The following is a 25876-nucleotide window of genomic DNA, read 5'->3' on the forward strand; positions in this document are numbered from 1 at the left end:
AAATGAAAGCGTTCAAGCAGGTAAGTTTCATTGTTTTTCCCATACATTGATTTATTTGTTGTGGTCCACCACAATATCAAAACTGACCACCACAAATAGATTTTCCAAAAGGCTTTGACTTTGTTGAATAAACATGAGCACTGCACATGTCAAAGTCGAAACCCACTGCGGGTGTTTTTATATCACTGTATTTCTAAAGGAAACCCACTGTCTTCAGAAAATTATGGAAGTAATTTTTATTTCATCTTGCCTGTAATGCCTGTGATGTCTGTCTGGGAAGTCGTGGCCTAGTGGTTAGAGAGTTTGACTCCTAACCCTAGAGTTGTGGGTTCGAATCTCGGGCCTGCAATACCATGACTTAGGTGCCCTTGAGCAAAGCATCGAACCCCCAACTGCTCCCCGGGCGCCGCAGCATAAATGGCTGCCCACTGTGTGTGTGTGTGTGTGTGTGTGTGTGTGTGTGTGTGTGTGTGTGTGTGTGTGTGTGTGTGTGTGTGTGTGTGTGTGTGTGTGTGTGTGTGTGTGTGTGTGTGTGTGTGTGTGTGTGTGTGTGTGTGTGTGTTCACTGCTCTGTGTGTGTGCACTTTGGATGGGTTAAATGCAGAGCACGAATTCTGAGTATGGGTCACCATATTTGGCTGAATGTCATGTTACTTTCACTGAGCAGTGGATTTGCATATATGTGCCACCACAAATAGAGTGCAAGGCTGTGGGAATATGAATATTATTCAATATTTTAATTTGAATTTCGGATTGAAATAAATGCTGTTGTCAGAGTAGTTAATCGCTAGCATAAGCGTAATCTCAGCCTCAGACGTCACACCCACGAACCGTTGGATAAATGTCTGATGCATATGGGACACACAAGTGGAAACACTTCAGGAGTCTCGAAGTCGTCATTAGATTGGTTGAATTCTACAGGATTTCCACGAGACGTGTGTCGCATTCTTTAATTGTTCCACTGGGAAACAAAGATACCGTGGTGCCAAACCCCCTCACGAAAAAAGAAGGCAGCCGTGTTTACAACTGTAATGACAAGTGCGCATCAGGGTCAACTAAAAGCTGGATTTCCAAAAGGATGTGAAATATTTAATGTTTGCGGCATAGAATCTTAAAAATATGTCCGAGAGTTGTTATTGTGGCAACATTTCAACGCCTCAAAACGTGACGATGAACGAAATGATCTGTGATTGGTTGTTGGACATGTCGGTCAAACGGCCTTATGGGTGGGCCTTGGCCAGTGAAAGCTGCCATTACTATTTTTACACACCAGAGGCCTTTAAATGAATTGTGAATCTAAAATATGTGTGTTAGAGAATGTACAAATGGACCGTTTTTTTGTTAACTTTGTTATTCTTGGCTTTAAAATTCAAAAGGCCTATAAAATTAAATATGTAGACAGTTTGGATTAAATTAAAGTATAGTCAAAAAATTTTATTAGCATTTTTTTGTATTGTGCTTTGGTACTGAAATACATATTAAGAACTGTGGATTTTCACTGGTATTGATACAGAATACTGAAATTTTGGTACCATGAGAACTTTACAAAGACATATTTATTAGCTGCTTTCTGTTGTTACTTGCAGTCTTATACTCACCAAAGCTGGTTTTATTTAATCAATACAGTAAAACAGTAATATTGTAAAATATAAATACAAGTTGAAATGTTAGAGAGAGAGAGAAGATAATATGCTAATTTTGTGCTCAAACATTTATTATTATTATCAATGTTGAAAATGGTTGTGCTGCTTAAAATTTTTGTGAAAAACAAGATTTTTCAGAATTCTTTGATCAATAAGGTTCTACAGCATTTATTTGAAACAAATCTTTTATAACAAATGACCTTACTGTCACTTTTGAATAAAATGTTTGTCTTTGATTAATGAAAAAGTATTAATTAAAAAAATAAATAAATAAAAATAAATCTTACTTTAATAATATACAAGCTAATTTCAAAAAGCTGAAAAGAATGACAATGATTTACAGCACATTAGCACCTTTTTAAACTAAATTATAGGTGGCTGGTGAAGAAGAAATTATATAAATGATTCAAGTCTTTACAACATTAACTTCCAGTCTTCAGTCGGCATATTAAATGTCTAGCTCTGCTGGATTAGGGGAGTTTAAAGGATTTCTACTCTTCCCTTCGGCAATAAAAGACATCACAGCTCCGTACACTCAGAGACTTCACTGCACTGGAGGGCCGAACACATCACACACTCCATCACAACAACTCGTCCATACTCTGATCTGTTTGTTTTCTACAATGTCCGGCAGCTAGCAGGCTATCTCAGCATGCCAGAAGCCAGCAGGGTTCATGTTCCCACTAACTAATGCAGTACATATGCAGCATACTGATGCAAGCATAGCATAATAAATGTTGAACAGTAGCACAGACATAAAAATAATAACTGAACTAGCTGATATACCACAGAAAACAATATGGAGTATAAATGGAGACTTGCTTAAGTCTTTTACTGCTTAGATTTTCCTCCTGAGAAAATCAGTTACATGTATCATTCGGTCTCATTTAGTTGACTAAATAGTTATTTGGCTGTTGGTTAACATTATCCAAATTACAAACTTCCTTGGAGTTTGCACTGATGAATCATTAATATTACAAAATCATGATACAGACGCTGTATAAGCTTATAAAGCAGACTTAAAATTGAAATGAAGTGTGATGGGGCAACATAAAAAAACTTGTTCCTGAGACTTTTCACACAAGACAGAGACTAGATCTTTTCATCATCAAAGTAACAATGTTGCTGTACCCTTCTGAGCTGAAAGCCAAAAGCCAGTGTAGAGACTGAAACAAGGATGAAAGGTGAATTTGGGTACAAACATGTCTTTGATATCAAAATTATGTGTGCTTACAGATCCATCAGGAGAATATGTGCAGAACTGGACCTGCATAGGCAGATGAATTTGAGAAAGCTGTACTCTATATAAGAGCAATGTAAATCTTGATGTGTCACAGCTGAAAGAAGTACGTTTTGGGTTATAAAAGCTACTATAAACTAGTGGTTGAACTATCTGAATTTTGTCAATGATGGATGATAATTTCTAGAATGCATGTCGGAAATATAGGCCTACATTTAATTAACATTTAATATAATTTATTATATATTATTATTTATTATTTATTATATATTAGTGCTGTCAACTGTTATACTTGATTCTGATTGGTCAGTCATGAAATTCTGAGGTATGTAATAAGTGGGATAATGTGCATCCAGCAGGTCATTAACACAGAGGGCCCTATAATTCACCCGGCGCAATGCGACGCAAGTGTGTTTGCTAGTTTCAGTCCAACGCTGTTCGAATTTTCTCGTCCAGCGCCACGTCGTTTAATTAGCCAATGCATTTGCGCTCATTTTTGCGCCCATGGGTGTGCTGGTCTAAAAAAGAGGTGTGTTCAGGTGCATTGCTGTTTTAAGGAGCTGAAAATAGACTGCACCATATACCAGCTCAAACATGGTCTAAAGTCTGGCCCAGTGTTTTTTTTTTTTGTTATTTAAAGAGCATACACGCTGCTTATTAAACACAGGGCACGCACAGCAGCATACGAACAAGCCAAATATTAAAAATTAAAGGATTGCAATGCATAAGAATTTTTTTTGTAGGCTAAATATATTATATTATATATATTATATATATATATTTGGACACGCCCTGAGTGCACCTGCGCCGTGCGCTTTACACTTTGCATTAAGATCGTTAACATAGGGCCCAGAATAACACCCAATAGCTTATTCTGCAAGAGCAGTCAACTTAATGAATCAATTTCTTTCTGTAGTTAATGATTAATCATGAATTGCACCTAAAATTTGTAATCAAATATATTTTTACATTGAATATCCAAATTATCATAGGAACAGCATAAAGGCAGTATATTTTAAATACTTAATTAATAGCATCTTTTGACAATGAATAAAGGCAAGTATCATAGATACCAGTACTTATACTGATGTATTTATATAAATTTATGTGAAACAAATGAGTAAATATTGTTATTAAACAAAATAAATATATATATATATATATATATATACACCGGGGCCAACAGAATTTTTTTTTTTTTTTTTTTTGCCGAGGACCTTCATGCAGGGACATGCATTGACAGTGTAAACATCCAATCACAATGCACTATAGACGGAGTGATGAAGTATTTTGCTCCGCCTATATAAAGAGCGCATCACCCCAACTATTTCCTCATCGTTTTTTTCCCATGTTTTCACAGCAGATTTATCAAGAACAGGCTTGCCCTGCTGTGTGTGATGCAGGCCAAAGAGCCAGGCAGGAGGAGAAGAGAGTAGTTGAATTGGTAAAGTGCTTGATAGGGACTCGAAAACAGAGGCAGGCATCTAACCTATCCTAATGAATGTAGAATATGTTAACACTTTTAAATAGAATGTAAATTCGTTCCCCGTGATTTTTTGGCCAAGTCAAGTCTAGTGTGTTCATAGAGGTTTCCATGGGCCAATGCGAATAAAGCCAGATTTAAATAAAATAATATACGATATTGTCAGACCTGATGTTTTATTCTTAAAATATATATATACTATTTAAAAGCTTGGAGTCAGTATATATATATATATATATATATATACATAGGCGGAAATCGCGGGGGGGTCGGGGGGGTCCGGACCCCCCCTATCTGAGGGTTGTCCCCCTCTAAAATATAATTGAAATATGTGTATTGTAAATAATATAATGATATATAGTTAAACTAATTGTGAAAGTAGTAAAACAATACAAATGCAAACGGAGCAACAACAACAAAAAAAGTTTTAAACATCTCGAGTTCTCCCTGCTATGCCTCACATTGCTTTGGTCCACTGCCTGCTCCCATTTTCATCTCACCTCACCACCGACATACACACAGTCTTGTACGTTAGATTAGATTAGCGCGGGTGCGCATTTAGATTTTCCCGCGTTCACTATGATTTAGTCGGTTTACTTCATTTAATATAGTCAATCTAATATAACATCACAATAAGAGTGCAGTTGTTCTCCAGATATTAGCATAACAAATGTGATTTAGATTTGTATAAAAATTTAATAAACAATAAGTTAATATTAAGTGCATTTTAGGCACCATATTGCCTGTTTTAGCTCTATTTCACCAACGAAAAAAGTTGAAAACTAATCTACAGCAGTAACAGCACTAATTTTGAGAAACACAATGAGGAGGTGTTTCCTTACTGAATGAATCCACTTTTTGAACAAATCAGTCATTGACGTAATAAATAATTATTTTTTGTTTTTTCCCCTCTTTCACATCTATACCGATCTCACTATACAGTTGTGTGAGGATGTATGTCTAAGAGTGTGTATGCCTTCATTTTGCTAGGCATGGCAAATGTTTTTATATATGCATGTTTTAATTATAACTGTGAAGCAACAACATTGCTATTAAATGTGCTATACAAATAAATAAAAGTTGAAGTTAAGTTCAAATTCCATTGTATTTTGGTGGCTTGATTTTGTAAACAACTTCAAAAACATTGCAAAAAAAAAATGTTTTGCAGAATGTTTTGGTCAATTTAGTCAGCTTTTTCATTGAACCAGAAAGAAACTTTGAGAAGAAGGATAATGGAACGTTCTCCATGCAATAGTAAGGCTTTCCTCTCTGTACACAAGTACAATCTTGCCTGTTTTATTGGTGTCCCCTTCAAAACTTGCTCGTGGGAAATGTTATGTTTATTGTCCCCCCCAACATTTAGATGAGATTTTCGCCCCTGTATATATATATATATAAAATTTGGGAAATTATAGGAAATAATAATTTTATTTAGCAAGGATGATTTAAATTGATCAAAAATGATGATAAAGACATTTATAATGTTACAAAAAAAATATTTCAGATAAATTCTGTTCTTCTGAACTTTCTATTCATCAAAGAAATCTGAAAAAAAAAATCTACTCAGCTGTTTTCAACATAATAGTAGAAATAAATGTGTTTTGAGCAGCAAATCAGAATATTTGAATGATTTCTGAAGGATCATGACTGGAGTAATGATGCTTAAAATCACAGGAATAAATTACATTTTAAAACACATTCAAATAGAAAACAGTTATTTTAAATGGTAAAAAGATTCACAATATTACTGCTTTTGCTTTATTTTAATCAAATAAATGCAGGCTTGGTGAGCAGAGGATCATTAAAAAAAAAACTTAAAGATCTACTGTTCAAAAGTTTTAAATTACCTTCTGCTCACAAAGCCTGCATTTTTATATATATATATATATATATATATATATATATATATATATATATATATATATATATATATAAATGCAGGCTTTGTGAGCAGAAGGTAATTTAAAACTTTTGAACAGTAGATCTTTAAGTTTTTTTTTTAATGATCCTCTGCTCACCAAGCCTGCATTTATTTGATTAAAATAAAGCAAAAGCAGTAATATTGTGAATCTTTTTACCATTATATATATATATATATATATATATATATATATATATATATATATATATATATATATAGTGTTGTGGGCCACCTGGACCAAAAAATGCCAGGGCCGATTTTTTTGTCCTATTCCAGCCCTGGACAGACAACAATATTACATCCCTGAAAGGGTTAATGTGATCCCAGCATTTGTACAGTCCTTCACATTTCCATGCTGTTTAAACAAACTCCCACACTATAATGACAGTTATATGCTACTCACAACAGGGGTAGTTCAACAGGAGTATGTCATCAACTGCAATGTAGCCTTTGCGGTCCACAGTCGCCTCCAGCAATATCTGAAAACAAAAAGAGAGGTAAACATAACCTGCAAAAATTTATTTGGGCTTTCAATTGAGTAGCTTTAGCATTTGCATGAAGTAGTGTAATTACAATGATTGTACACAGCAGAAACTCTTGCAAATGGGAAAACTCTCTTAATTCAAGATATATTTTCTAAAGTCACATCTTGCTCAAATAGTCCATTCTCTTAATCCATTCTGCCTCAAGTAAAAACTTACATTAAGGCTATTTACATGTTAAATAAGATCAAATAAGAAAATATTGTTGCAGTGTATTTAAAATGTACAGTGTAAATAATTTTTTGATTTAGTGAGTGATGCCTTGTATATTCATGAGCACCAAGTGGTATTTATTAAACTCACAAAAGTCTGCTCTAGATTTTAACCACTGTCTGACATTTTCAATGTTTTTCATTAAGCTTACATTAACTAAATAATGAAATAAAGAAATAATGAGAGAAAACTAGGCAGAACGGGACGATCCTGTCAAGCAGGGAGAAAGCAAGCAAAATGCATCATTATTCGTTTTGGCATTTTGAGTTTTGACAGTCATTGAGAGAACAAAAAACAAGAAAAAGGATGTCAAAGCAAGTAAAAAGAATGATAAAAGAGAGAGAAAACAGATGCCAACTTCTCTAAGGGGCCGTGAGGCCTAAAGGAAATAATGGCTTCATCAGGAGGCCTGCATGCACTATGACACATGGCTCTCATTCGGCATGCTGCACACACGCATTCGCACCAGCTCATAATGTGAGCATAAGGTGCTCATAAATCAATACTGTGCAAAGGACAGTCGTGAGATCAAGTATGGAGGCCATGTTTGCTCTTCACAACAGTGGTCTGCTTGGCTGCCCACGCTTAAAGTTATTGCTTCAAAAAAAATAAACGATTTTTGTTTACTGTCCAGTAACCAAGCAAATCACAGTTATGACCGAATGTTCTGTTTTCAATCATAAAAGGGTTTTTCTTTAACTTCAGGAACTCTCTTTAAAGTTTTCAACTGTTCACATTATTTATTTAATTTCTAACAGTGGACATAAATGAATCGTTGCCATCATTTTTTCCTTTAAAAGTTATCTCAAATGATGAACTGCACTTAAAAAAAATTTGTTGATGGAGCACAATGAAATACTGCTTTCACACTTTCACAAATACTACTCAATGTTACAAAATCCTCCTAAACCTGCCTTAACCTCCATTGGCGCCTAAATACGTCAAGATGGATGTAAAGTCTCAGACGGATCTAAAAACACAATGTGCTTTGCGGGAAAAGAGGAGGAAAGTGACTCCAGACAGCAGGCTCAGTAACTCAACTTTAATCTCCTGTTGGAAAGGACTGCCATATAACCACAATAAACCGACAGCAGACCTGCAAGATGATACAATGGGAGATTACACAAAAATGTGTTTTCGACTTTTCCCCACCATTTCACAGGTGTGCCACTGCTTACACGTCGTCCACGCCCCGAAACAAAAGACAAAATCACATATTTCTATACAGAAGTGCTCTTACACTATTAAAATCCTCTACCTGTATCACATTTTCTAATCAGTGACTACTTCCCCCTGGAGAATATACATGGAACAAATGTCTCTGATTTATGATGGACATATAAAAAAATAGTGAGGAGGCTTTCTGATTATGGAAATGCAAGGCTTAGTTGAATCGTATGTTATAATAGCAGTGCATTAATGGTTCAAAACAGGTATATGTCAGCGTGTGCATTTGTGTTTTTCCAATTAACAAGCCAGAAAGATAAATAAGTGCAATCAATAATAATAATAATAATAATATTAAAAATAATAATAATAAACTTATCACTAGAGATCAATTGATTTTACTTTATCACCCTTTTTAATGTTTACAGTGTCCAAAAATGCACAGTAATTCCTAAAGTATGACCACAATTCTTAACTCTTAATGAAATACTACTACTACTGATAATAATAATGTTGGTTTTGTTGTAGTTAATATTAATTATAATTTTAATTATTATTATTATTATTATTATTATTAAATAACTAACAATCAATCTGGTTGAAAAGTGTGAATCTATTTAAAATTTTTATAAATAACTCTATTATAATATTTTCAATGCCAATTGCAGAATTACAATAAATTGTACCTGGTTTTATGTAACTATATTTTGCAATTGAAACAAATATGCTTCATGTATCCTACTTTTCCTACAATATATGATGCATGACTGTCCGATTCAACTACTAATTACCATTATGACTATTATGATCTAATTTCATAAATTCTAAAACCTGATGTCATGACTCCTATCTTATGTTACTTGGCTTTTGTGTTCCCCTTGTCATTGGTTTGATTGTTCTTAATAGTGTGTTGTTAATTATTATTATTATGGTTGTCTATTATTATTGTATACTGTATAAGCCCTTGTGTTTTCTGTGTTCTTTGACTGGTCTTGTTGCCTGTGGATGTGCTGTGAGTTGTTTTCAGTCATCCTCTGCCAGTGTTGCCTTTTGTTCCAGAATCAGATGTGTTGGATTTTTTCCTTGATGCCTGGATTCAATCTTGTTGCAATGTTTTATTAAATTTATATACTGCACTTGAAGCCTCCACCTCGTTTCTGATGCACTCACTGTTACACCTGACTTCAAACTGCAGTATTTATATAGAGTAGCTACATTACATGGCTTATATTTATTCTTAAATCCACATTATAAGCATAAAAAAGAGCTAATCAGCTAGACGCACCAGTTAAAAAAGGTCAAAATGCACAAAGTAAAATTTGGAGGTTGATGAGAAGATGAATAAGCAGCTCAAGCAGAGACACCGAGACAGAGAGAGAGAGAGAGAGAGAGAGAGAGGGAAGGAAGATGTGAAGGACCGCAATCAAGGAGGACAGACACAAATAAACCAGGCTCTCTAACAAGGACAAGCTCTCCTCAGAATTATTCAATCCTGAACAAAGGGTTGAGGTTTGGCTGATTAATTTGGTCCAATTAGCTTCTGCTGGTAGATGTTGTAACTACACCATCTGGATCTAAAAAATAATCTTTTTTCGATTGGCCATTCCAAAACAGCCGTGTACGGCTCTAGAACCAAGCCATCATGAGGAAAGACAAAAATACAAAAAAAAAACTGTTTGCGCTGCTTTAGAGAAGAGGAAGAGAAAACTAGAGGTGCACGTAAAATTCTAATCTTAATATATGTATTGTGATTCTGTCTTCTAACGATTCTAATGGATTCAAAATTCTTAATAATGTTCCTCGCGTCGTTGTGCTCTGCTCGGCTCTCTCTCAGCTCAGCTCCAACAATGAACTGTTCCAATTATACACTTATTTTCACAGCTATGAGAAGCATTAAACATGGATGCACGTGCAGTTGTCGTACTGTATTAAAGCTTTAATCGGGATAAAACTGTACATTAAAAGCTTACAAAAGCAGTAGCATTTACAAATAATAGCGTATCTAAAGAATGAGACAACAACAAACAAAAAGCATAGGCCTACCATTAAAAGCCGTGCTTGCACGGGTTCTGCACGATCATCTTCAATAATATCCTCTGCTTCTCAATCGGGCTCAAACTGATAAGTGATATTAACAACGCCGTTGTTTACAATACAACCGGAGCACATGCTGCTGAGGTGAGGGGCCGGACATTTAGACGCGCACTAGAGGCGGTATAGCCAATCACAACACACTGGGCTAGCTAACCAATCCAGCTTCATAAAAGCAGGAAATGATCAGCATGTTTCTCAGAGAGCGGTCAGAGCATTATGTAAATTATGTGAAAATGTATACATGTTTTATTGTTGCACCCCAATAACACATTCTAGCCTAGAAACAAACCAGTGAACCACCCCTTTAATGGATCTGACCTAAGATCTTCTTAATTCTTCCATTTCTTTCTTCTACCCACAATCAATTTTTATTATTTACACTCTTGTGCCTTTTCTTACAAAATGTGTCAGGTTCAATTACTCTTTCATAGCTTCAGCTTTGTTGTGCAACATGGCGGAGAGAGAAATACACAGACACAGATTTGGTGATGTGATGTGCATTTAATTGGAAGCCAGTGAGACAGAACTGAGCGAGAGAGAGAACGATACAGAGGGAGAGGTGCAGTTTGGCTGAAGCTAGATTCTTTTTGGCAGTCCTGGCAGGCCCGATAACATCTTTAATATTTGATAACAAGTTCCCACTATCTATTACACCTTCACCAATAACAGCAGAAATATATGAGCAAGCATGGCATACGGGGAAAATTCAACGCAAATATTTCAAACTCTAGGTGATTCCTCCCTCTTTCCATTCTTTCATAGTGTTTACTTGAATAAAAGAGCATAATTATGACAAATTCAATTTAGGCAATAAGAAGCCACTGATGTGGACAATGCATTGTCAAAATAATCAACCTGTGAGATTGTTTATCCGAAATCTATTACCCTAAAACTATTCACTACAATTATGAGGAAAAAACATTGTTTTCTATGAAACCCTTTATTATGAGGCAAAACAAGAGTTAAACAAACAGGCTATTAGCTGATTCCAAATAGAGTTTTGGCCTGGGTGGCCTTGTTATATGAATAAAGGATTTAATTTCATGAAAATAATCAGTTTAATGATTTCAGCTCAGGGGAAACACAGGGTATGGTTTCACTGATCTCTTAGCACTCACTTCCTCCTATGAAAGCAAAGTCCCCATGTTCTCAAGAGAAGTGGACTTCTTTAACTAAAGCAATCACTCAAATGAGCTACGTAGACAGGATACTGATACAAACACTGGATAATATTTGAACATCATCGCTAAAAGCCACATTGTCCTTGGAGAACTAATCTTAAAAGCTTATCAGTGAGGATTTGACTTTTATTTTATTTTCTTACTAGCTGAAACATAAATGCACAAAGTCACAAAGTAGAACTTAATGCTGATATTTCCTCCTTTATTCGTATTCTTTATTCATCAATTACTTTCTGATTGTGGACAATGTTTCTTTTCCCTTCTGTTTTGTTCAATTTGTTCTCCTGTTAATTGTGATGAGGCAATTGTTTGGCAAGTTTGGCTCCAATCCCTTGGGCTGAAAGGGTCTTAACAGACATTGCTAACATAAGTTAGTAATGTAATGCACTATAAAAGTAGTTTTAATGCATTCATTATGCTTTGAAATGCACCTTACAATGCACTGTACAATTTAAAAAATAACTGTCACACCGCAAGCTTGAGCAGTGCATTTTTATTTATTTTTTTTGGTGCATTTTTTGTGTCCAGTCTGAATACTCTGACGAGTCTGCAGCTGCAGTTGAAGGTACGCTGACATGAAGCTGATGCAAAGCCTGAGCTTGCAGTGTGAAACAGGTGTCATTCTCACTCCTGAATACAGGAAAATTCAGCTGCAGAGAGTAAACAACATTCCACAAAAGACAACACTGGAAGTCAAACTGGGGTCATGCAAAATGACTGAGATTAAATGTTTATTTAGTCTGAAAGCAAAGGTCTAAGAACCTCCTCAAGGTTAATTCACAGAGTTCATGGGTTTGACTCATGGGTTTCAGGAAGAAGACCAGAATGACACAGAGATGGGCACACAGCTCCATTAATTCTCGTTATAGTCTCAGACTTGGACAAGGATTTACTCTTATTTTCAAACCTGTGTGCTTTTTCTTCTGTGGAACACAAGAGTAGTTTCTTTTAAGTACTTCCTTAAAGCAACAGTTCACAGTGACCTGGAGATGTCAAGCTTAAAAATATATTTTTTAAAAGCATTATAAAAATATATATATAATAGTCCACAAGACTAATGCACTAAATTTAAACCGAATATGACACACCATTATTATCTGCAAACTTTGGCCGGAGAGGAAAAAATAAAAGTGCTTATGCAGTAAGTGAAAAATGCATTAAATTTTGACTGCTTTCTCACACAAGCCTATTGTGTGGCTTTTGAAGACTTAAAATATAGTCATGAAGTACATTCATAATGCTTTTTTTTCACTGTAGTCCATGCCTGTATTGTATAAAGTGCAATATAAATAAAGGTGACTTGACTTCTGGAGCTTGATAGCCACTGCATACAGTTTTGGAAAGACATAAGGATTTGCATTTTTAGATTAAGAATTTAATTACGGCAATTGCTAAAGGGTCAAGTGTTGTTGCCATTAGAGATCGTCTGAATGGCCTCAAAATATAACAAATGTTAGAACTGATCTTAAATTATCTGTTTTAGCAAACCAGCCTTGATGTTGCACCTGCTGAGACTGTGGCACAGCTCTAGTTTCACCACTGATCAGGACAGTCTGCCATCTTCCAGGACAAAAGTGTGATTTAATGTGATTACTCCCGCTGTGAGAAAACCACGCTGAAAGAGGAGCAAGTTCATCCTCTCAGTCTCATCAGATGCACAAACTATTATGGCAGTCATTTAGCCACTGGTTTCCAAATGCAGAGGCAATATGTCTATAACTTTCTGCATACACACTCTTTCACTGTTAATGATGAAAGACTAAAGGTCTGTGCTCTTATAGAGTAACGAGTTTTACAGTGTACCATTATCAATAAAAAAGAAGGTCTATAACACCTGGAGAAAGCTATCTGTTTGCAAATTGTCCCATAACATATTATATAAAGGAAGCTAAAAATGTTCAAATTAAACACTTTGATTGTTTTTCAGCCAGCTTGCAAGCTAATCATCATCATGAGCTTACTGCCTTTGATTACCTCAAGCCAATTGGCATATGGCTAGCTAATTTGCTAGCTGTTTAGCGACATACGACAGCATTGTAATGATCCAGAAGAAGATAATCACAAAAAACATGAATGGCAGAGAAACTAGCAACCATTATCCTAAGCTGTGACATCATCTTTAAGATCTTAAAAAGTAGGAATTATATATTTTTTAGAAAACCGTTTTTTTGTTGTTGTTGTTGTTTTTTACCAAAACACTGAAACTGAAATTTAGGTTTTCAATTAGCCAAAGACCCTAAATGAAAATAAAGTTTGGAAATGTAATTTGGGTAATTGTGTAAGTCATATGCAGTTCAGAGCACATAGAGTGCTAAAAACGGCAATGGTTAAAAAAAAGTACAGACAATATATTTCATAATAATACACAGCAACTGTTAAACACCTATCAGTGAAGATGTTGTTTTAACCAGATGGTTATACCACCCTACCAACAAGAGCTGACAGCCTCATGCTAACCAGGAGAATTTTTTGGTTTATGGAGAAACAACATCTTTTCTTTATGTGCACTCTGCAAAATTCAAAGCGACGCAGAATCGACCACGCAGCTGTACAAAAACACAACCAATTCACCTATGGTCATGTCCCCTCCACCTCCACATCTTGTTGACTGGTGCAAGGACTATTATTTACACATGAAGGCCACATCTACTCTCTGGCAGGTGAAAGTTAATTAGGTTTGAGAGATTGACAGTTCTCGATGAAGTGAACACTACTCAACTTAATTGCTTTCTGACAGCTGCGCAGAGTTTGCAGAAAGGAGAAAATTTATTTATTGATGAAGCCCACTGCGTCTGCCCACTGCCCAATGGCCCCCAAACTGAGCCAAGGTTTTTTTCTCCATTTCTGTCAGCAACAGAGTTTAGTTTCCTTGACACTGTCACATTTGGCTTGGTTAGTAAGGGACTCAATTTCTGGTAAAACTGTTGACTTGACTGCACAGACAATACTGGAAGAGAACTGAATTGAGCTGGACGATGACATCACTGAATCAGCAATGAACTGACTTTAACTTATAAACTGACTGTTTTTATTGTCCTCTTGTATTATCAGCACACGTTTTTTTCCTGTTTAACACTGTAAAGCTCCTTTGACACAATCTGTATCATATAAAGCCCTATTTAAATATAGCTGACTTGACTTGATCACGCCTCCATAGCAGAGTGTAACCCAATGGTGGGCTGACCATTGACACCAATCAATCGGCATGGGAGGAGTGAATGAGCTGTCATTTCGTAAGCAGTAACTTGTCTCACACGTAATGGTACAGTAGGGAAATTAGGTCACTAGTTGAGTAAGACGCGTCAACACTATTATCTTGGTCTATATTGTGGGTTCGTCTAAGCCCTACAGCAATAACCTACATTCATGATAAGATCAATGCTAATTAAACAGTGCAAGGGTCATAACTTATAAGACAGTAGTCTCCATCACCAGTTGTGTAATGCCTCGTGGTGAGGAAAAGGGTTGCCTGTGTATGCTGTGGTTGGTGGAGTTCTGAAATACTATTTTTGAGTCACAGCAACTTTATGGGCATGCAGTTGAAAACCAGTTTACTAAGCTTGCCACTGAGATTACAACAGTTGTCAGTCACATTGCTAATTTATGGCATACGTCAAGGCAAACATGATGAATTCATTTGTTTAGAGCAGGGGTCGCAACCTTATGGCATGACGTGCCATTTTTAATTTTTCTGGTTAACCACTGTTTTTTTTTTACCGTTTTACTATTTACACATCTCTCTCTCCCTCTCCCTCTCTCTCAAAATGGCCATATTTGAGAAAATATTTAATCACTGGATATGGCTGTCAGTCATTTAACATTTCTATTGTAAAACATATTAAAAGTTGACTAATATTAAATGATTTGCAGTTTCATCTAACCTCGCTCTCTTTAACGTTAAACTGACACTTCGCGCTCTGCTTCTGTGAACAGTAAACCCCACCTACTTTGATTTGATTGGCCATCTCAGTCATTTTGACATTGATGAGCGCTGTTAGACTGCTGAGGCTTTGATCTGAAGCCCCTAGTATGTGTAGCGTTCACATGCGCATCCGTAGACTAGCGCAGGTTAATTCTCACACTTTAATAGTATTTATAGCTCCTAACAGGCTGTGTGACTATGAGAAGTTATTACCTCAAAATGTACGTCAGTATGCATTTTTCCCTATTGACACGCGTGCCATAGGTTCCCGACCCCTGAGCTAGTCCATACTGATCAATGGATGGTCCAAGAAAGTTATTAGTAGATTAGTCACACAGCCATTTTTGAGAATCGATACACTATCGCCAAACAAAATATTGCGATCACGTGTATCGATATTTTCTTACACCCCTACTAATAAATATATGAGACTAACCTAGACCAATTAATGACCCTCCTGAAGTGGCTAATGATCAACTTAGACAAGCTAATGTTTGGTTTAGACCAGCTGGAATCTAACTAACATGTTCTATAAAACAGCTACAATTTTCAACTGTGTTTTCCAGTAGAGTTACCAGGATACTTGACCTATACCATGGTATTGACTTGTTACTCTCTAAAACAATCATATAGTATCCAAAAGCACTGTTTAATCCTTCTATTGTTAAATGAAACATTTGAACACATATGTAAATATAATGAATGTGACATCAATCAATGTCAAAAATAAAGAATAACTCACAAACATTCTTTCCGCCCAAAAACATGGTAACTAATTCAAAATGTTGCTCACCTGGTACTCATTTGGCCAGAAAGTGCTGACTGCCAGTTCCACCTGGTGCCACTGTCGTCCATGTGAGCCAGAGACGTTCCACACGGGAATGCCAAGCGGCCCACCATTGACCCGCACATAAACCTGCAGCGCCCCCGGGCTGTGGCCGTCTCTGCTGTACAGGAAGTAGCTGAACTGCACGCAGTGCGTGTCGTTTTCACTTAGTGTCTGCAGCAGAAGCTGTGCCCTCTGCCCCGCTGCATGCTGGGAGGAGTTGACCATCATGTAGGAGCCTTGCGGAAGAAGACAACACAGCAAGAGGGAAGAATCAGCCAAAGGTCAGTGCCATTACATACAAAGATACATTCTCAAATATCAACTAAAGCAAAGTCTTAAATTTCAATCACTCAAAGCAATCATATGATTTCAGAAGGCATAGAATATTGCACACAGGTCAAATGAAGCATTTTTATGATACTTTTATGGTGCTTGTTTTGTCTTTTGTCCTGGAAGTGAACAGTCACTCTATGTCCCCATTGTATGGGAAGCAATGCTGTTCAAAATGCTTCTTTTGTGTTAAGTCTGAAAAAAGAAAGTCATACAGGTTTGGACTGACATGAGGGTGAGTAAATGATGCCAAAATTTTAATTTTTGTCACTCTGACTTTGTTCGTTCATTAAACATAGTATAAAACAGACAACTGAAGGAAAGAACATGAAATATTGTAAAAACAAAATCATATCTTTGCGTGCCTATAAACATTTGTGGAGAGCTTTAGTTCATATTATAGAGTGACTGCTTAAGGAAACGGGCACATACACACTAAGCTCAGAGAGAATAATAGAGACTGAGGGGGAAATAAATATCCAGCTTCTCTGCCGAGCATATCTGCTGTATTACAGCCTCCTAAGAAACTTCAGTGTAGTTTTCCCGTTCCTACTTTTCAAAAGCCCTTGTTTGTCTATTTGTCTCTTTCCACAGAGTATCTCTCCCTTCAGTGAGTTCACAAAGGATGACAATTTTGGCATTACTCTCTCAATACAGAGCACAGAGAGAGAGAGAGACAACACACAGCGCGGAATACTAAAATGTCTTTCATGCTCTTTTTAGCCTCGAGGCTCTCTGTCTCTGCGCAGTGTGACAATTGCTAAATTTCTCTGTACAAACACAGAAATTTGTGAGGTGTTGGTATAGGCAACAGGCACAAATACTCAAAACAGGCATATACATGGGTGATTCTTCAATTAGAGGTATTTTCTATTCCCTAGGAATTTTAAAGGAAATAAATATTCTAGATATTCTAAAGATGAAAATAAAAACAATAAATGTTTCATTCTACTTTTCAATTATATATAATAATATATCATAGTTTTTAATTCTGTCACTTTGAGTATTTTTTTCCAATTAGGTCCCAGATATTTCAACTTTCTATACATATTAATTGTGTCCAAAGGAAAATTCTATTTGTGGAATAATTCAAAATCTCTCTCTCTCTCTCTCTCTCTCTCTCTCATATATATATATATATATATATATATATATATATATATATGTGTGTGTGTGTGTGTGTGTGTGTGTGTGTGTGTGTGTGTGTGTGTACAGTATGTATGCACTAAAAATGGGGTCAGTAGGAGACTAAACATTTTAGAAAGAATGACTGCCTATTTACAAATATTGGAATATTACAGAAATGTGGACCGATGAGTGAACACATTGACAATCTGAAGATCAGAAACATTGTTTAATTTTTTTATATCACGTTCGACAAGTAGCTTCAAGCATCTTTTGAATGCAATGTTTTTCAGTTTGCCACAAAAAGTGAAAAATGTCATTACCGTTATACACACTAGCAAAAATCCACACTATTCAAAAACATAGTCATTTACAAGTCAATTAACAGAACATGTAATAATGATTTAAATGAAAAGGGAAACATAATTTCTCAAGATTATATATAGTCAAACATGCCCGTGATTGAAAAATCTCTCATACAAGTACACAAGGGACCATTCGGTTTGCTTGTCATTTATCAGCATGACGAGCCGTTTACACACAGAGGGCGGTGGGACAGTAGGGTTAGGGGCTCCATCTGCAAGGTGAGGCTGAATGAATAATTACAGCTGAACCATTTATATACACACACACACACACACACAAGAGAAGGAACCTTTAACCATGGTTTTTCTGTCCTCCCTAATCAGGACATGCCAACCTAAACATCCTTCAAGTGCTTATCTGCTTACCGAACAAACCCTGCCCTGTGTTGCTGCGTCTACAAGACAACCATCACTCTATCCCAAGGTCTTTGTAATGAATCGCTTGAAAAATACGAGACAGGACCAGACTGTCCTTGTTGCCTTGGTATCAAAGGTGCTTTTATTGTGTATGGGCTGACAGAGCTCATAGGGAAGGGGAAAAAAAACCTAAGATGAAGGTTAACAGCTATGAATTACAGTACCTAGCAAAAAAAAAGAGAGCGTACAATCAAATTTGATGACATCACTAGTCAGTGCAAAAAAGCTGGCATTGTGAAGACCTATATGGCTCGATTCTAACCTCATTACTCTTTCATCTATCATGTACTGAATGATAACAGCTTATTAAATATATACTAGCCACTAAAAGTGTTTGACCATGTAAGCAGCATTAAATATGTATATATGTATCCATCAATTCAGATGCTTTTATTTAAAATGATACAAGCATATATTTCAAGCTAAATTTGCCACAGAAAAATACATTTGTTTTATCAAAATTCACGTGCACACAAACATTAAGAAACTTGGAGAACTAATAGCTAATGGAACCAGGCCCTCTCCAAACTACTCTATTCTTGGGACAGCCCGTGATTTAAGTATCTCTGGGTGTACATGTTTGTGTGAAAAGCCCTGCTCTCTCAAGGCATTCTGGTTAATTAGATTTCCTCAAGGCTTCTTCATATTGTACTCCAGAGACATCGAAGAGCACATCACAGAGAAGAAACGAAAGATGGAAAAGAAGGGTAGGCAGTAGTGGTTTAGAGCTGTATTAAACATGCACCTCATACCACAGAAGGGCTGTTGGGGGTCACTGTAAGCAAGGAATCAAGTAATTCATGAGGCACTGTTAATTTTCTCAAGCCCATGAAGGTAAAGCGGTTGACTTTGATGTAATGGCTAGTTAAAGCCCTCAAAACTTCCGTCACTAAACTGCTGCCAGATTAATAAACTAGATTGATAGATATATGGAAAATAGATATTCGGGATGCACAATATATGAGTGGCAATAATTAGCAAATAAATAATCTGTTCAAGCCAACGCTGGAAGCAAATACTATTAGAGCTTTTAGTCTAATTTGAACAGTAAATATATTACTATTTTTATGCCTGATTTCAAAACATAAAATTCTACTGTGGATTTAAATGCTTTAACTGCTGGCATCACATCTGCAATTGGTCAAATAAACAGACAGCCCCTACTCAAACTCATGTGATTGGTTAAGTTAATGTTGCTTGTCATCAGGATAAAATATCAGAGCAAAATACCACAAATGATAACATTTCCATGCACTGAAGAATATGTTTCTTTTCAGGCATTTGCTGACAGTTGAATGCACAGTTGAATGGATTTTCAAGCTACAATAAGCATGGTTTAGAGTCACATTATTTTGCAAGTTGAACTTGAGTGCCACGTCTGTAAATTGGTGCAATTTGCTGCAAAAGACTTGAGACACGAATGGTCAAACATGTCTGTCTATTTGCATATTTGTGACACAACCCATAAGATGTTTGAGGGATTATGATTTGTACTGAATTCTAACACACCCTTCTTTCTGACAAAGGCAAAATCAGATTTTGCTTTATAGTTCAATAAACAAGTAACTATTGAGTAATTGACATTTTAAATATAATGCCAGAGAAAATTTCTAAATAAATCCACAACAAAACCACTGTGCACCTATGTCCAACGTGTCTTGATCCTGACTGAATCAGAGTTTTTTAAAGTTGTTTCAATGAATGATTCAATGACTCATTTACAAACAATATTATAAGGCAGCATATCTTGGCTGCCTGTACATCACAATGTTTTGTTAAAGGTTTTTTTTTTTTTCTGCATCTGTCATTTGGCCTGTTTTGAAGGATGCATCAGATGTATTTGCATCCTTCAATCGCCCACAATCCTTTGAAAATGAATCGCCACTGAGCTTGTTCAATTTCATTATGTTATGCTAGACAAAAATATATTTTTGCGATACAGCATTATATTTGTTGTAAACCACAGACAGTTGTTATTACCTTTACTGCATTAATAGAAAGTCAGTTAATACCAAAATGTTCAAAACAATGTATTTTTCCAATTATAATTTTAATAGTAGTTTCATCCTGTGACCGCAGGGACGGAAACATTTATGACGTAGCCATGTGCATTTATTAGACTTTCTCCTTTTAGCATTTAAAGCATTCACTGGGATGCATCCTTCCACTTAAAGCACCCAGTGTTCTGGACAAGTCTTTTGATTGAATGATTCAACGATTCCGTCATTAGGACAGTCACTTAATTCAGGGGTTCTTAACCTTTTTGATGTCGGGGCCCAAATCTTACAGTACAAAGTGGCCCAGGGCCCAATCAGATATTAGCACTGTATTGGTTTATTGATCTCACCCTTGGTTTGATTTGTATTCAATAACTCCACTTGCAGTTTAACAGTATATTATTCATGTGTATATAAACCTGCACATACAACAAGAGGCCAAACACACAATTCAGGGAACAAATCAATCTGCATCAAGAACAAAATTAAAAGATTTTACTAAGAAAAAAAATAATATTAATAAAAATAAAAATAAATAAAATAAAAACAATAAAATGTTTTGCTTAAATAAATTCAAAATAATATTTTTCAAATTAAATATTTAATATAATTTTAATATAAATTTAAATAAAGTGCAAATGAAAAAAATATAGCTTTATAATTTTCAAAATAAAAAAAATAATAAAAAATGGGCTGCTTTTTATTCTTTCTAGCAACTGATGCTGTATGTCTGTGGCCATGGCCGCGATACGATTTGGTCTCCACTTTTCCACTTTAAAAATGTCTCCGCCTGTTTCACACATATGCTACTCCGTCTGCAGTGCGTATGCAGTCCGTGTGCGTTTTGTATGTTGTGCAGAAGAAGCACGGACTCATTGAGCTTTCACACAGGACGCGTTTGCAGTCCGCTACTGATCCACGGCTGTTTAGTCCACAAACACAACATTTGTTCATTATTTTATATTTAAAATCATGTAAAAAAATAAAAACAACAGTCTATGGTCCAACACTGTTTTTCTTGATGTCTTTGTGTTCTAACATGGTTGGCTAAATGTTAATGTTTTGTCCGGTTTAATTATGTTTATTCCAGTCATGCAACTACTGCAATTAAACTCCACACCACTTCCCTTTTTTAATTGTCCTTGTAAAAAGGATCGGAGGTGTCATATAATAATGTGAGGTTTTTCAACTTTAAGGATGAACCTCTTGTCATCTATTTCTGGCCTCCTACCATTAATATAGTAATGTGAAATATGATTGGGAGTCTGCACAGGGTGTTTATTTTGAAATGCACATGATTTTTTACTTCTATTTTGTATTTTCTGTGCGGTTTGGATGCGAGGTGCGTCAGAAATAGACCAGGCGCCTATCTTTAGTGAAGCGTTGCGGAGAGCAGCTTCTGGGACGCTTTTGAAAAGTGCCACGGAGCGTCTGGTGTAAACACAAGCATAGACTAGAGTGGCTGCGATCAGCTCCGGTAGTCGTGTCGGAGCCGTAACGCGCCGAATGAATGATTCAATGACTTACTCATAAAGACAGTCACTTGCTGCCACCTACTGGTGTAACTGTACCACTTATTCACAGACCGACAGCCTGTTAATCTATAATAAATTCCGGCTATCAATCTTCTCAAATTTCTGCATCTGTATTGTGCAGCCTAACAGAAATAACTATGAATACAGATTGTGTAATAAACTGACATATGTACTGACTGAACCAGACAGACAGATATGTATTCACAGACTATTATTACAGTGCAACCAGCATTTCCGAAAAAGCTGCGACGAAAATGGTGCAAAACACATGGTGACATTTGAGAGCCCACTACAGAACTCTCTCAAGGAGACCCTGATCGAATTCAAAATGGAGAGCCTGCGCTTCATCGTATCATAGTGAATCTGAACCCAAACAACAGAGCTGACCATATATCTCAGCCAGAGGTCCAAGAACCCATCTGAGTACACTGGCACCCTGTCCCTCTCTTTCTTACAGGTGGAAGTGTAGGACAGAACATGATACATTGGCGCTGACATTTTGCTTTTTGCTATCTTTTTCTCCTGCCTCAGATCAGAATCCAATCTCCAAGAGCCAGCATGAAACCTCCGAAAGCCACGGCAGCTGCTACAATTTCTCCCAGAGGACTAGACTGTACAACATTTAATTTCCCTTAAACCGTGAGCATTAAGAGAATATTTCAGGATAATAATCGACAGCTTCTGTGGCACAGAGAAAAACATTTGGACTTGTCCCTCACTTTGTAAAAACAACAAAAAATGTGTTTAGGTGTTCGGGTTTAAATGGTCATGGGATGAGTTACTTGGATATAAATTTGCAAATATTAGACAATTTGGTCTGCAATTGTTTCTGACTTTCTAAAAGGTTGTTAAGGCTAAAATACTTTTACTTTTACAGACAGTCTCTGACCTCCTGTAATTTCATTATAAATCCTCACCCATGCACATAACATGCAAAATTCAATAATTTAGAGAAACACGCCATTTTAAACCCATAATATTGCTCTCAAGCAACAGATGTTACAAACACCTCATGATCAGGCTTTTGTCCCCACTTTGAGTTTATTAGTAAGTTCCCTCGACCTAAAACCCACAAACTAGATCCTGTTTGCTGTCGATCCCAGGTATTAAAATAAAGACGGCAGCTGAAAACATGAGAAAATCTAGTTCACGCGGAGATAATTTGATTTATAAAATGATCTCTGTGAGAAATGTTAAATGTAGCTGTAATTGAGTTAACCAATTCTGTCTTATCGCTCCAAAAGAAAATGTTTCTGGTAATTGTTCAAAGGTTAATAATTACGTTACAAAATTACTCTCAAGAGCAGTCAATAAAATACTCTTGTAAAGACGCTTCCACAGTTCACAGTCATTTGTGGTATTCATATAACATTTCTACAGTGTTTCAACTAAGTCTAGGCAATCGTAAGCAGGAATGGATCAAGCTCCTCGTTTTATTAGACATAGACAACATACATCATCCTGTGCATTAGTGATCATACATATTCAATGATATCCTTGAAAATGACCCAAAGTTTTATTACCTAGCACAGCTCTAGGTTAGCAATTCTTCTGTGTAAAACAGAGACATCCTAATCACTGTCAGTCCACGTCAAGTCCAAGAGAGCCTGTCCTCTGTCTCTGTTATGAATGATGAACTTCTAACCTTCAATGTCTATTTTTCTCCCTCAACCTTTTTTCTTTTTTCAAAATGGATGGCGTGAACTGCATTAGTATTGGAACGATAACAATGTCTGACATATAAAAACAACACACAAGGGAAATAAACTGTATAAAATAAACTCAGACTGAAATAGCACTAAAGTGCCGTACCAAAACAAGAGTATTTTGTATTCAAACTTATCCCAGAAGAGCATATAACCTTTTACTGAACAGTTCAATAAGGTCAGACGTCCCTCTTGCCTTTTGATATTTACACTGAGAGTCTTCACTGGTTAACCTTTGACTAGTCACCTCATCGTAAAGCCACCATTACATACCCACACAGGTATCCTGTTCACATAAACCAGAGATATCTAACATAAGGTGACCTTTGGTGAATTATGCCTCCAAGGCTGGGATAATCTGATAAATCCCATCTATTCGCTGCTAACCCTCCCAAGGGCACAGGAACATACATAACGAGATTTGGAGTGATTGAGCCCATCGCCATTCACACGGTGCACTGCAGGAAAACAGCTACTCGTCAGCTAACAGAGATGCTATCGCCGAGAAAATAGAAGGAGAGAAGGGAGAGAGTGAGTCAAGAAAGGACCAAGGACATTGCTGAGGCGGACGAGAGAAAGGCTGAAAGATGCAATCACAAAAAGTTACCGTGGGCTCGAATGTTGTGGCCTGAAACAGTCAGAGGAATGAGAGAGAGAAAATAGGAAGGCACGGCAGGTAAACAAAAAGAAACAGAAAAGAGGAACCACAAATTCAGAGAAGCAGGAACAGACCTGAGGTAAAGGCTCTTGTTACTTTGCATGAATCAGGTAGATATACAAATAGTCAGTCTAATGAATTCAAAACTTCACAATTGTGTCACACCCAGGAGGTCAAACTAAAAATTATATGTTTTATTGTCTATTAATTTTTTGTATAGGCTTTGCAATTTTTTAGCAAACCACTTGATTTGTAACCAAAAATTTGGGACATACATTCATGTCTATATAGAGTTTAAAGCCTAATTTGTGTTGATTTTCTGGAATTTAATACTAAAAAAAAAAAAAAAAAATTGTTTAAAAAAATTTTAATAAAAGAGACTAACAAGTTGGGGATCACATTTGTGTACATTTTCCTGGAATTAAACATTCAAAAAACACAAAAAAGTACCACAATAAAAACCACTAAGAAAAAACACAAAGACGACACAAAGCTGCCAGTTGAGCAGTATCCTAAGATACAAAAGCTAAAAGGTAACTCAATGTACCTTATTTACCCCTAAACGGAACATATTAGCATCTACTGCAAATATACATATTCTGAAAGGGTACGGTTTACACCACTGAGTGTAAAGAAAAATCACATTAAACACATCTGTATGGGTAGACACACATTTAATGCTTAAAACTAGCTGCTTTTCATGCTAAGATAATTTATTATTAGAGTTTATGCATTTAACGACTTTTAAAACTCATGGGACACCAAAGTGCAGCATATTCACAGAAAGTGGCACAGTCCATTTTTTTCCTTTTCCTTTGTTTTCCTATTTCTTCTCAGAACTTTTAAGAGCATCTTTTTTTTCTCCATTTGACCCCATCAGTGGGGCTTTGTTCGCCTCTGACATCAAGAGGCTTCAAAGGTGTGTTTGAGAATAAAAAGAAAGGTCGGGAGGGGGGGGGGGGGGGGTAGAGCTGAATATAGGCGAATCAATAGGCCCTCTTCCCACTTCAATTTTAGAAGCAGTCATGCTCACATCTCGCTTCCTAAAATTGTTTAAGGCCCCTCCTGTCCTTATAGTCTGGATGCTCATTTCTTCCCATGTCTCCCAGCCTTTCTCAAAAGGTCAGCTGAGATTTAAGGCATTCTGTCTTGGATTTCTATTTTCCCATACACACATAAAAGTGAGAATGCTTTTGGAACACAGACTGCAAAGGAAAGCCAGGTTATGCTGTCTGACATCATACCTCTTGCCTCGACCTATGACATAAAATATACAAGGTGTACAAACAGATAAACCACTTAATCAAGGTATATTCTCTAAAGTGAAGAAAGTGCATTCTTTTGAATTTCCCAACACCTAAACCATAATTTCCTGTACCTTTTTCTACTCTATTTTTGAATAAAAGCGAAAAAAGGTTATTACTATTATTACAGAACTGAAATCCATCATCGTCCATATTCTGTTCCTAAAGAAAGTCATGATGATTATGTCTCATGTCATTTCCTTG

The 25876-nt window shown here is 36.3% G+C and overlaps 1 protein-coding gene across 12 annotated transcripts in view; it reads right to left on the reverse strand.

Annotated features, from left to right (window-relative positions):
* The window catches only part of LOC132103229 (receptor-type tyrosine-protein phosphatase U-like), a 199738-nt gene that overhangs the window by 73880 nt on the left and 99982 nt on the right, over window positions 1-25876 (reverse strand). For all 12 annotated transcript variants that reach the window (XM_059508167.1, XM_059508164.1, XM_059508163.1 and 9 more), the window contains exons 3-4: window positions 16200-16471; window positions 6691-6766 (exon numbers count right to left, since the gene is read on the reverse strand). In XM_059508167.1, the coding sequence (XP_059364150.1) occupies window positions 6691-6766; window positions 16200-16471 (348 nt within the window). The remainder of the gene's footprint in view (window positions 1-6690; window positions 6767-16199; window positions 16472-25876) is intronic.

This window comes from Carassius carassius, chromosome 24 (assembly GCF_963082965.1).
Source record: "Carassius carassius chromosome 24, fCarCar2.1, whole genome shotgun sequence".
Classification (NCBI taxonomy): Eukaryota; Metazoa; Chordata; class Actinopteri; order Cypriniformes; family Cyprinidae; genus Carassius; species Carassius carassius.